This window comes from Branchiostoma belcheri, unplaced genomic scaffold (assembly GCF_001625305.1).
Source record: "Branchiostoma belcheri isolate BF01 breed outbred unplaced genomic scaffold, Haploidv18h27 scaffold30, whole genome shotgun sequence".
NCBI lineage: Eukaryota > Metazoa > Chordata > Leptocardii > Amphioxiformes > Branchiostomatidae > Branchiostoma > Branchiostoma belcheri.
Window position 1 is genome coordinate 831,911 of NW_017803910.1, and position 14,248 is coordinate 846,158.

Sequence of the window (14,248 nt, forward strand, 5' to 3'; positions counted from 1 at the left end):
CATCTACTTGGTAGTATTTGAGACAAGTGTGTAACTTGTAATGTCTGTATAGTTAGGTGGCTGCTGGCTGATGCAGTAGTGGGGACTCCTGTCTGAACCTGACAAGAGAAGATTGGACCAGACCAGAGGATTTGAGGACCCAAGAGGAATATCAGGTGAGTAAAATTTCAATTCTGCATTTTACCTACAACTATTTGGTATTATTTGAGGCAAGTGTGTAACATCTAATGTCTGTATAGTTAGGTGGCTGCTGACTGATGCAGTAGTGGGGACTCCTGTCTGAACCTGACAAGACAGATTGGACCAGACCAGATGATTCGAAGACCCAAGAGGAATATCAGGTGAGAAAAATCCCAATTCTTGATTTTACCTACCATTTACTTGGTATCATTTGATACAAGTGTGTAACTTGTATTGTCTGTATAGTTAGGTGGCTGCTGGCTGATGCAGTAGTGGGGACTCCTGTCTGAACCTGACAAGAGTGGATTGGACCTGACCAGATGACTTGAAGACCCAAGAGGAATATCAGGTGAGAAAAATCTCAATTCTGCATTTTACCTACCATCTATTTGGTATTATATAAAACAGGTGTGTAACTTCTATTGTCTGTATAGTTAGGTGGCTGCTGGCTGATGCAGTAGTGGGGACTCCTGTCTGAACCTGACAAGAGTGCATTGGACCAGACCAGGTGACTTGAAGACCCAAGAGGAATACAAATGTATCAGGTGAGAAAAATTCTGCATTTTGTCTACCATTTACTTAGTGCTGTATTACAAGTGTGTAATGTGTGTAATGTTTCTATTGTTAGGTGGCTGCTGACTGATGCAGCAGTGAGAGTGATTCCTGTCTAAATCTCAGTGACCAGTTTTGAAGACCCAAGAGGAATATCGGTGAGAACTTGAAATCTAAATTGTAAATTGTACCAGTAGTAGTTTTCTTGTTGTTAATTGAGACAAGCACGTAACTGTGTAATGTCTATGTAGGTAGGTGACTGCTGACTGATGCAGTTGACTGCAGTGATGATTCTAAACCCGACAAGACCAGATGTTCGTGCTCTGAGAAACCTGGAGACCGGCAACTTCTCTCCAGTCCAGACCAGCAAATCAGATGACCTGAAGACAGTGAGTTTGTACAGGTGAGACAATGGTTCTCAATTTACAAGTTATATTTTTCTAAGGCATTTCACAATTCTGAGGCATTTCACAATTCTGAGGCATGTCACAATAGATAACAAATTTCTAGAGCCTAGGATTTTGTACATCTATTCAACAAAAGGGATTGCCCAATTGTGCAATTTTGTTACTTAGTCTATCTTTAATGGTCATTCAGTGTTGCATCACAATAACCATCTGTTCATATTGGTAGGTGTGTCCTGAGTGTCAGCTGTCCTGATGTTCCTGTCCTGACTGGGAGAAACCTGTGATGACCAGCGACTCCTGTCGAAACCAGACCAGATGAGGTTGAGAAGACTGGTTGACTTGAAGACTGGTGGAATGAAGAGATTTTACAGGTGAGACAATGCTTTTCAACGTACAAAGCAGTTTACCTTGACTTAACTGTTTCTTTTAAGATAAAAAGTTTTGGATCAGAGGAAAGTCTGGCTTTTTACAATGTTTATGTAATGTTCCCCATTGAAAAAAAAAACAGTTGTGTTGTAGGCAATATAAGTATAATATCCTAGTTCTTACTAAAGGTGAATTGCTCCAATATATACTGACTTTTGTTTTCCTCTCCCCACATGACTCATGGTGGAAGGAAGGACCAGACTTTTACCAGTAAAGCAGTGAGAGAAGACACAGGCTGGGGTCAAGTTGTGAGTATAGTTTATTTGTGTAACACAACCATGCAAGTACACACACTTGCATACATTTCTATCCTTATACCCTTTAACTCTGCTTTGCACAATTTCCTTTTCCACTTACTTGTAACCTTCACTGTCAAACTTTCACGGTGGTTAAATTTGGCTCATATTTGCTCTTACGTAATTGGAACCAAATGCATGTTGCACTCGCAGTCATTTACAGAAAACCTGCGCCTTCAGGCCATTCTTTCACGGGTACCTCGTATCAGAAAGAAAGTTTTGCAAAAATAAACAGTTTTCTGGAAAGTATACCTATTCAGTCATTTAGGGGTGGACATGTAGCATGTAAAAATGCTATAATTGCAAATTCAAACATTTGAGATCACAATTAAGGAGCATCCAATTAACGTCATTGTTGGAAGAAAAAGATTTGTGTTTTAGGTTTTTTTTTTGTAGAATCACTAGTTAACAAAACTCTTGTGTCCAGACTATTTTGAAAAGTTTCACAGCTAGCCCCAAATTGTCTCAAGTAACTTGATACTTCGCTGAATGTGCCTAGCCACAGAAAAGAGTACCAGACCACTTTGCTCATTTCTCTTTTACACTTCTCACTTAACTTTCACAACTCTTTAAATGCTTCACATTTTTGTCTTTAAACCTTTACTCACAACATCTTTCTTGACCCTTTTGCTAAACCCGTCACTCAAACTTGCATGGTACATCACCCTTTTCCTGACGCTTTGGACCTTTACACTTACCAGTAACTTCCCTAACCACATAAAACTCTTCACTTAAAGTCTTCCTCTGCTTTTGTACGCTCAACTTTTCGGTCGAAGGTCCCTTTCCCACTACGGTAAAATTGTCCGGATCAAGCCGAATTGATTCGCTACTGCTTCAAGCCGGATCAAAGTGAATCAATTCGGTTTGATCCGGACAATTTTACTGTAGTGGGAGTGGGGCCTTAGTCACACCCTAACTTGCACTGCTTTTAATTACATGGTACGTCACTCTTGTCTGTGCTCTGATGCTTCACTTACATTCTCTTTTCCTTGCCTTTTAGCCTGGGTGCCATCCTATGTAGTTTTCGCCCGCTCCCTAATGTCACTGGGCACCACAGTCCAGCGACATTAGCGAGCGGGCGAAAACTACGGAGGATGGCACCCAGGCTACTTGCCTTTCACCCTTGAACTCTGGTTTTAATTGCACGGTACTTTCTTGTGCTCCACGTTTCCAGTGAACTTTTCCAAACACTTAGTCACACTCTTCTTCCACCTTGAACACAAGACAACACTCCACTCTGAGGGTCTGGATGCCTTTTTTTGAGAAGCCCATCACCGTTGTTGCAAAATGTAATTGGCCACTTAAATTCCACATTTTTATCCTGAATTCATTGCAAAATTGTCATTTTGGACCTGAACACTTGGTTGATCAATTTTTTGCCAAAATCCTGCCTGCAAGAAAAAAATTAGCATATGTGGGACCCTCATGTAGATAATTAATTGGATTAAAGTTTTCCCGCCAAAAAACTTAGTATATGGGCATCCTCACCTTGAACTTGTGCCCCCCCTCCCACCACTTAGCCACCACACTTCTACTTGCTACACCCAACCAACTCACACTGTTCCAATGCTTTGAACCTTTACGCTTAACTTCTCCAAACACTTTGTGACACTCATGCTATGTCAGACCATCCTTCTGAAACACTTAGCTACTTTGAGTGAGACTTTTCTGCCAGAATGATTGTTGTTCTACTGGTCAGTCGGTTGCACAGGAATGCTGGTGTGTCGAAACACCGTGTCTCCGCAAAGACATCCCCAGGGGAGCAAGCTTCTGTGCACTGACTGACCAGTAGAGCGACAATCATTCTGGCAGAAAAGTCTCACTCAAGTAGCTAAGTGTTTCAGAAGGATGGTCTGACATAGCATGAGTGTCACAAAGTGTTTGGAGAAGTTAAGCGTAAAGGTTCAAAGCATTGGAACAGTGTGAGTTGGTTGGGTGTAGCAAGTAGAAGTGTGGTGGCTAAGTGGTGGGAGGGGGGGCACAAGTTCAAGGTGAGGATGCCCATATACTAAGTTTTTTGGCGGGAAAACTTTAATCCAATTAATTATCTACATGAGGGTCCCACATATGCTAATTTTTTTTGGCAGGCAGGATTTTGGCAAAAAAATATTTTTTACACAAATCAGTAACGAAATGTTCAGGCCCAAAGTAACAATTTTGGGGGAAATTTTGGGGGAAATTTGGGGGGAAATTAAAGCTTCCAATTGCACAATTTAACAATTAACTAAGTGAAGTTGTTTGGTGGGAAAATTGAATTCAAAAGTGTTGGGGCATAAAGTGCTGGAGAAGTGTGACAGAAAAGTTAGTGAACTTAAAGAAAAAGTGAAAGAAAGCATACTACCCTGGGTGCCAGACTCGTTTCGGGACGTTTCCCTTCCGCAGCCAGAAGCTCTTTGCCCGTCTGTCTAAATTACCGCTAAGGGGAAGTCTAGCCCATAGCGGTAATTTACACAGGTGGGTGAAGGGCTTCTGGCTGCCGAAGGGAAACGGCTAGCAGCCCGAAACAAGTCTGGCACCCAGGTTAAGAACATACAGAAAGAGAGGAATTGTGTTTTGTCATGCAGTGATTGAAACCTTCTATCAAACTCTGTTATCACTGTTAATGTACTTGCAACAATTCAAACCTCCTGCTCCAAAAGCCAGGCCTATAAGTCTCAAGCTCATCAAATAAAGTCTGCCAGCATAAAACTTTGCCGTCAAATTTTACCAGATCAACATGACACGAGACCTGAATTTTCCAACAGAAGGTAATAGTGTTGCTGCAAGTTCATCAACAGTGATAACAAAGTCTGGGGTCTACATGACTTTAAAGGGAATCAGCAAAACAAAAATACATCATATTATTTCCTTGGAAAAAGTTCTTTCCCTATATTTACATGAGCATTTTAACTAAATATATCTCTATTATAACTGCCTTTAGCTATTTAATATAATATGCTAAATGTAGTTGCAATGATTGACTTCAAAAGTTGACAGGGCACACCCAACTTTATTTGGCATTTCTATTCAAAGCTGCACACCCTCAAGGCTAGTGACTGTCTCTGCCGTGGAATAATTTGGAAGGAGAATAACTATATTTGGGACAAAAGGATATTTCTTCAGCTACAAGTCCAACTGAGTTTGGTTTCTTTATTTTTGAAAAATTCAACTGATAAAACATCAATTTCACACCAAAGTTTAATAAATGCAAAAAATTGGGAATTTTCAGGTAGGATGATCCCATAGAAAAACAATTTAAATCGTCCCTGGCACTAAGTACTAAAAGTAGTTTTGACTCTAAAAGAGCAAAATCTAGGTCAAATGGGCGGATTACACTTGGCATGCAAGAATACCCAGAAGAAAAGTTAGGAGCCAAAAGAAATGTTCACCCCAAAATCACCATTTCTTATATGTTAATGATATTTATGAGAAATGTCACCTCAAACTTAGACCCTCTAAAACCCTTTCGTTACTTTTTTACCCCACACTACCATGGACCCTGGTGAAAGAGCTGGGGTGTGCACCGTTGACTGTCTGTCTACAGTACCTCTTAGCTACACTACCTATATTTCCCTGACAAATACTGGCTACATTTCAAATTAAAAAAGAACCCTGTGTGTCCTTTTGTCCTTCAAACAAAATCATAAATTCATAAATTGTTTGTTGTATTGTGTCTGTACTTTTTGTGGGTCAGCTGCTACCAGCTTAGTCTGCGTGTGCTGACCCTTGTAATGATTTGTTTCATTGCTGATGAATACAACAAAATATAAAATATGATTTCATCTACAAATCCGAAATACATAATGTGTCAACCTCTCACTATAACAGTCTGTTTAGAAACATCTCTCACTGTAACGCTATCTACAGTTTAATTTAATGTACTGTTTAGTTATCCTATCTAGAAACTATCTATATATTATAATCCTTGAGAAAAGAATTGATTACATTTTGTATTTTGTTTCGCTGATTCCATAACACAATTCCTCCCTTTCAAACATCACACACAGCTTACCTGTAGTACATTTCACACTACAGAAAGAAAGCACAACATTGTCTTTTCCTTCTTCTGTAAAGAAATAGGACATACTTCCAAAAGTCATCATGTGAGCAAAGTACTTCCCCTGAAATCCACATCTAGTTTTCCATTTTTGGAATACATGTATTTGCATTATTCATCCCTACACGTTTTGTTGCTTTAATGATTGTTTCACCAGCAGGTAGATTTTCTTTTCTTCACATTAAAGGACAATTTTCATTTCAGAAATTTTAAGAAGCTTGTACAATGTGGATTATAATGAGGAGGATATCAGGGAAAACAGTTTGATCACAAATGCTTTTGAAAACATCCTATTACTACACAGAATGAAATTACAGACAATATTGCAAGTGCTTTCCTCAATAGAAAAACGTACTGTGTTCTCCGCCATTTGAATGCAAACAAATATTAGTCACAACCTTAAACTAGATATTAGTATAAGAAATGTGAACTCTTTCAATCAAAAACGACAATAAATAGAAGAAAGGGCCAGTTTGGATAATCAGGTGTTTGGAACTAAAAATTCGAAGGATCGCAGAGATGCCCTATTCCAACATATTTCATTGTCATTTCCAGGGGTCTGCATGGGAGGTCCCGATCACGCTTTGCACTAAATTTGCGAATGCAGCAGCCACGATTTATTCTTCGTTTGCTCGTTCAGTCTGGATGCTTAACACGTAGACTTCAAATTATGCAAAATTCAAATGGCAACACGCAAAAGTATGTAAACCATCATCATCATCGGTTGACCCGGTATTACGCTTCATTCATGCAGGCTTTACAATGTACCTATAATGCAAAGATTACATTAAACATTAAGTCATAACGGCCTGACTTCAAATTATGCAAATCTGATACAACAGCTTACGCATTGCGGCATGCAGACCCCATTTTTGAAAGAGTTCTAAAAATAAAAGCCAACTCACGGTCAAGGTCCGATGTTCTCTTGTCTCCTTGATACGTGACAGGTCCATCAGGAACACACACGAGCAACTCCTCCTGGAATAGGACAGGAACACAGGATAGCTGACAGATTCCTCCGGGAATATGGACAGGAACACAGCCAGGTCCCACAGCACACACAGGAACATGGTCAGGTAGTCCCACAGCACACACAGGAACATGGTCAGGTACAGTCTCAGCTTCCCATGAGCTAGGGTGTAAAAGAAATAAACATTCAGAAAAATCTCATGACAAATTTACATACACCAAGGGTACACCAATGTTTACAATATTCACATAACTTTATAAAATTCACAACATTTGTTTTAAAATCTGCTTTGATTGGGGGAAGAGCACATGGAACAATAGTAGTGAGAACACAGCCAAAGGTGAACATAGAATATTCTGACTAAATAACAATCACAGTCACACAAGATATCACATTAAGGTATCACAATCCATTTGTTCTAAAACCTGATTTGGTTGGAGGAAGAGCACATGGGACATTGTTACTGTGGCATAAGAATAGCATGGCCAAAAGTGCACATACATGTGGAATATCACAACCAAACAGCAATCACATGAAAATACATTTCACGTAATACATCTCACACAAGATTTCACAATCCAAATAGCAATTGCATCTCATGTTACATTCATTAAATTACAACTAGGTTAAAGAATATCAGAGAAGACAATACACTTGAAATGCAATTTCCAATGGTTAAAAATTCATGAAAATCAAAAAGCAAATCAAAGTCTATATGCACATAAATAAAACAGTTATTTGGCAATAGTGTAAACAGCGTATCTAAGGTACTCAAGAAGTTAAGCAATACTGTTTTGCAAAATGGCAAACATAAAACATTATGATAACAACTAAAATAACACCAAGTGAGAATCTATCTCAAAATTATTGAACAGCTGCAACTCATGTTGACTTTACCCAGTGGCACATCCATCTGAAAACAGTCCATTTCATGAAATATGGGGACAAACAAAATGTACTTAGTATGTACAGCCATGTAACCATGTAAAAATGAAACCTCAGTACTCAGTGCATGGCTCTAAAACACACAGTACATGATGGATAGAATACTCAAAAAGTTTTACAATAAATCACACATTTTGAACACATGTCATTGACAAGTACTTCATATAATTTATAAATATGGCAATAAAAGATATGGAGAAAAACATGTCATGCCAAAAATGTATTTACAGTATGTTTCAATATCAAATAAACCATCATCATCACATGCAAACATTTGTCAATGAAACTGTCATGATTTGATTTAATCATTGCACACATGCAATTATATCAAGTAATAAGATTCCAACTTATAGAAAGGAGTAAATGTCAAAGTTTTCAATGAAGAAATTGGTTGATGAAAGAAGAGTCATCTTGGCTCTAGTGACTTTGTAACTTGTCTTTAAGTGAATAAGATTTAATCTGTGATCAAAAAGTCATGAAAAGACATCAAGACGCCCCTTCATGTATACAGACCTGCTACAGAGAAGGGATTCAAACACAGCAACACCACCACCATTTCTTGTTCATGATTTGTTCACAAGTTATTTTCCCCAAAACAACTAAAACTATGGTACCTCTGAAAACGTTTCCCTTGGTTTGGAGCTCCTTGATGTATTTCACTTCAGAATCTGGAACAACATTAAATAGGAGCTTCAGTACTCTAAACGTAATCACAACAGCAACAAGGCATACAAATTATTACAATCAAGCTCTAGCAACAAGTTGTCTAAGGTTTACACGACAAATACCAAATAATATTCCAACCTCAGATTTTACAAAAGTCAAGTTCGCGAGTCGATTTTAAATACCGCTCAACAACTGGTTAATATGCATAGAAAAATTCTGACCTGTTCCAGACCAAAACACCACCTCTATATATATATTACATTCCTTTAAGCCTACGGTGGATTCTTGGTGTCTTTTCTACCGACAAATTTAGCTTCCTGAGCACTATTCATATGTGACTTATATCATTATCCCGGCTATGGTCTTTACATACAACTTTGAAACAACTCTGTTACCGCCCCCCTCCCCACTCGAACTTACCGGTCGTCTGTCTCCCCTCCTTCCAAATCTATCACCTTACCCATGTCATCAACCTGAAAACGGCACTACCGTGTCCCTCATGTCTGCTCTTGGCCTCGGAGCACATTTGTTTTACATTGAAACGCACAGAATTTGACCAAAGCACACGGGACAACAACACACCAAGTTTCAAGCAAAGCTGTTAAGGTCAGGGGTCACATGTGTACACAGCGCCCCCAGCGGTTGCTTAACTTAGTGCAGCCTTAACTCGTGGGGGCCAGTTGCCGCAAATTACTTTCGAAATTCTGTCTTTTTGCTTCATTTCACTTAAATGAGATTTATCTACAATGGTCCGGAGAGTTTCAACGACAATTTAAAGTGCAACTTACCCCCAAAGCGGGCATGGCGCGTCTTCCTGGGCCAAATTTTCACCAGCTCGTTCTTTCCTTCCGTGCGCTCTCGCCATCTTGGAACGGCGTGTTTCACGCACCTGAAGGTGACACCTGCAATTATGCATGAGCAAAATTTTAATTCGATAATCCAGTTAAAATAAGAGGCCAATAAACAATCATCACACATGCAGGCCTCAAAACTACGATGATTTAATTTTATCTTGTGCGAAATTCTCCACTTAACTCAACAAATCAAGACATTATGGCAAAAGTACATACTAGGGAACCTCTAATGTTTATCTATGATTAAGAACCGACCAGGACACGAACAAGTTGACCTGCCACTCCACATCCTTAACAAACACCCCCCTCCCCTCCCCGGACGTGGTGCATGTGAACACCTCTGTCTCCCGGTAACACAGCTACCAAACCCACATACAGGAATCATCAGCTGTTTGAGCTCCTGTGATTTTATGTACTCGAGATAAGAATGGCTATTTCAGTGGCTGTTGAAATGACGTGTTTAAGTTACACTGTACAATTGTTGCGCAATAAAGTTATGGTTAAAGAGACAAAAGTCACCATCCTAGTATTATATAAATCATAAACCATGTGTCTATACTTGTTCTATTCGTATATTTATTTTTATTTTATTCACATGGATTTTTGAGCATTGGATAGGAAGCACTTGTTGTGCTTATGTAAATCCGCTGCTCATAAAACATAATACAAATGTTGACATAAAGATGACATAAAGTATAACATAAACATAAAATAAAAGTGGCTGGCGCACCAATACCTATAGCATAACATTAATGAGATTGGTCAAATCTTCCAGAGTGGTGGATATAGTTAAACACAATATCAAAGATACGGCAGTTTGTAGGGTATGGGAGGGAGGTACTGCCTGTAAGAAGTATATTTATCTGAGACTGAGAACAGATCTATTACACATTTACACCTGTTATGCACAGGAACGGGAAGATACCTGATAGAATCTAAATCAAACGGGGTTATCCTTTAGTTAATACACTTAAGGCAGGAAGTAAAGAATTAATGTTTTAACACAGGGACTGCTTATTTCCTAGTGGAGATCAACTAACCTTTGCTCATGTGATGTTTGTACATAGAGATGCAGAAATTACAATTGGAAAGTTTACACATTTTGAGACATTTGATTGCTTTCTGTTTTTTAAAAGCTGTCAAGACTTGATGAGTAATTGCTTTTATTTGGGAAACAGTTTACTAAATTACTATGGAAACGCCATGGAAACGATGCTATTATGACCTGATTGAGCGACAGAAAGTTTGCTGGGGAAGGCACGCGTGCATTTTCTCCAGAAACTTAATGGAGGATTGACACTTTTCTGATAATATTCCTCACTGTGTGACGTCCATTGAATTGGAATATTGAATTTTGAGGCATCACAAGGATGAAGATCTACGAACTTCTTCTCATGCTCGCGGCTGTTGTAACAGGTATATACCTGGCTTCTCGTTAACATTTACCATATACTAGTACCATAGTTTTAACAGAACTTCGCAATTCGTTGTTTTATTTCAAACTCTATATGTAAGTTAAAACTATGTTGGATCGGATGTGAAATTGTAACAAACGATAAATATGCTGCCGATGCAAACACATTATAAGATACTAGTATATGATTCCAGAATGGGGAATGTTCAAATGTGGAAATCAGTATCATAAATAAGACAGTACCGCTTTTGACCAATGATAGTTAGCAATGTCTACACGCGCCACTTATCCATGCATTTAAATTTTAGTAGCCAAATTACGAAAATCTGCGTTATGATTAGACTTCTTGTCTCTCATTCTTTAATTCATGGTCACTTCTTGCTCTATAATGCGGACAATATCTACATAATGAATGGGTCCATTTTCTAGCCACTAACCATCGCTTCACGTAACTTACAAAGCAAATAGCGATGATTAATGTGAATTGTTGTAATGCCTTCTGCAGCTGCCCGGGCTCAGACGTGTGAGTTTGACCTGGGATGGTGCGACTGGACAGACAACAATGGGAATATGACGTGGATTCGATTGTACACAGCTGGTCCACAGTACGGACTTCATGCAATGAACCCCATGTTTCCTGGCAGTGGTCCAGCAGATGATCACACACAGCCTGGTAAATATTTCTCTTTTACATGTGAAAATAAGTTACTTCCTCTTCTAACCACATATTTCCTTTGATCACTCATTATAACAGAAGTCGATATTTTGGCACAAGAGAAGTAATTATAAAGAAATGGACATTTTGATATTCATGCCGATATTGCACATAAACGCTCTAGCAACTTTATCTTATTGGCCATGAATATTATTAGTAAGCCTGTGAATAGAATTGGAAAGATTAGCCTGCATGTTTATACACGATCATTTCGTGTAGTGTGGTTAGAACCCTCATGACGCGTTTTGTGTTTTATTTCTACTATATTTTCTTTTTGACTTGAAGTGGAATACGCTGGCTGGTACGTGATGTCTATGTGTGGAGGCGCAACCCAACCTGGCTATGTAGCCACCCTCACCAGTCCTGACATCATCGGCCCCTGTACGCTGGAGTTCTGGTACACCATGTTCGGCACGGACCTGGACATGTCAGTCTACCTGCTACAGGAGGGACAGAAAACACAGATCTGGCACATGGCGGATGTGAACGAAGACTTCTGGCAGCGCGCTAGTGTCACACTGTCGCCACCCATGGAAGAGGCTTATCAGGTAACAATCATCGTTAAAAAGGAAAATGTAGGTGGAAAACGTGTATCTTACAAGCTGATTTATAAAACATCAAGTACTGCTTTCTGTTTAAAGTCATAATGTATTTTTGTCCACTCCACGTAGGTTGTTTTTGAGTCCATGAGAGGGACCAACTTCTTGTGCAATGTGGCCTTTGATGACGTCAAACTAGCTCCAGGTAGGAAACAATTTCTGTATTCGAGTATAACTTTTGATGCGTGATTTGACACGTTTTGATTTTGTAATGTTATGATCAACACAGTATTGCACATACTGTATCACGGGTTTGTCCCTCTTCCTTATTTCTCCACGAATCAGCTCCGCTACTGAAGTGTGACTTTGAGAGCACCGGTCCATGTGCCCTGAGACAAGACGACAGCGATGTGTTCGACTGGAGATGGCAACAGGGGATGACGGAGACTCGAGAAGATGTCCTAAACAGGAACTTAACCGCCACCGTACCTGATATCCTCACGGGACCGGAGTACGACGTTACTCTGGGGCCAGGGAGAAATGGTACGTGTGGGCATCCGTCCAACCAGTTCGACGGTTTTCGGGAAGAGGGAGGGTTTTGATAATGTTCTGACCTTCAATATAGACGGTTTTCAAAGCCTCTACCACTTGCAAAATAACAACAGGTTCTCCTTGTCTCCATCCAGGTACGTACATGTACGTGGAGTCGTCAATCCAGTCAGCTGGTCACTACGCTCGCCTGTCGTCTACAGAACTCAGCGGACAGTGTCTGGAGTTCTACTTCCACATGCTGGGACGTCATTCTGGTGAGTTACAGCTCCTATGTGGCATGACTACATCTTAGATCCCTTGAAAAGTAGTATTGACTATGTAAATGTGCTGCATGTGTGAGTTCCATGTTGTCATTTTCACCAATGGATCATATGAAACAACATACAGTGTATCAATGGTGTAACTTCTAATGCTGTACCTGTACTACTAGTACTGTCAGTCAGTCTGTACCTGTAGAGCAACGTTAAACCATCACTTGACCATCTTGAACTAATGGTTAATGAATCTGGTTTATGTATAGGTACGTTGAAGGTATACCAGCAGTCTGTGTACGAGAACGACACGACAGAACAGCTGATCTGGGAAGTGTCCGGTAGTCATGGTGACGAGTGGCACAGAGCAGCAGTCAGCCTCAAGATCACCAACAACTTCTATGTACGTGCAGCGTGTATTCATCCATAGGAGAATGTTTCTCTTACACGATTCTATTGAATCGCCTTTTTGCATGAACAATTTTGTTGAGAACTGCAGTACATCCACTACAATTACATAAATACACATTTTACCTTTGAAATTAACTTCCAAAACAAATGCTACACTTGTACTGTATATGCTTTCTCCAAAGGCACGCAGGTAGACTTACTGTACGTAAAATGCAAGTTGAACAGTCAGATACTTCTTGAACGAAAACATACACAAACGGAGATGCCAACGTAGTGCGGTCTTGTGTCAACATTGCTTTTGTAACATGACCTTTCTCTTGCAAACACAGATCCGTTTTGAGGCTGAGGTGGGCGGTTACTACAGTAACATAGCCATCGACGAGGTCAAAACTTTGGATCAACCATGCACATGTAAGTACTACCTATTGTGTTTATACTCATAGCATTAAGACTTACATCGCAAAAATGACTGTATTCTTGCTATAGTCGCGTATGTGTCGCACAAAACTCAACTGAATTGTTACGGAAAATGCTGTCTTAGATCCCTGTCGGCGAACGGTTCTGTCATAGCCCGCTTTAACATTCTACGGCATCAAATCGTGCGTTTACCTACGACGAATATGCCCGAGGCGTAGGGACAGGTCCCTTGCTGACAACTGCTTTAGCTCGTCGCTTTGCCTTCACCTACTTTTTATTGCAAAAGCCGTGTGAATGTCTGCTTATATACGCTTGCTGCTCCACTTGTGCTTGCTCTAGTGGCAGGCGGCTGGGGTGCATGGGGAAACTGGACGGAGTGTGACGCGGAGTGTGACGGCGGGACCCAGTCCAGGGCGGCGTACTGTGACAAACCCTACCCTGTCTTCGGACACTTTTGTGAGGGAGACGACGACGGTGACATGAGGAGGGTAGAAGTCAGGGCCTGTAACACACAGCCGTGTCCCAGTAAGCCTACTGCATGTTTTTGTCAAAGACAAAAGAAATGTCCCGATTAGAATCGCGTCTTGGCCTAGCTTCATTAGGTTTTTTTTTTTTTT

At 40.1% G+C, this 14,248-nt stretch overlaps 1 protein-coding gene across 1 annotated transcript in view; it reads left to right on the forward strand.

Moving 5' to 3' along the window:
* Positions 1 to 11,238: 11,238 nt before the first annotated feature.
* LOC109474104 overlaps positions 11,239 to 14,248 on the forward strand; it is a 6,485-nt gene continuing 3,475 nt past the window's right edge. Inside the window, exons 1-8 of the mRNA XM_019774315.1 lie at positions 11,239 to 11,419; positions 11,747 to 12,009; positions 12,133 to 12,205; positions 12,346 to 12,543; positions 12,687 to 12,806; positions 13,073 to 13,206; positions 13,544 to 13,625; positions 13,971 to 14,156. Of these exons, the coding sequence (XP_019629874.1) occupies positions 11,239 to 11,419; positions 11,747 to 12,009; positions 12,133 to 12,205; positions 12,346 to 12,543; positions 12,687 to 12,806; positions 13,073 to 13,206; positions 13,544 to 13,625; positions 13,971 to 14,156 (1,237 nt within the window). The remainder of the gene's footprint in view (positions 11,420 to 11,746; positions 12,010 to 12,132; positions 12,206 to 12,345; positions 12,544 to 12,686; positions 12,807 to 13,072; positions 13,207 to 13,543; positions 13,626 to 13,970; positions 14,157 to 14,248) is intronic.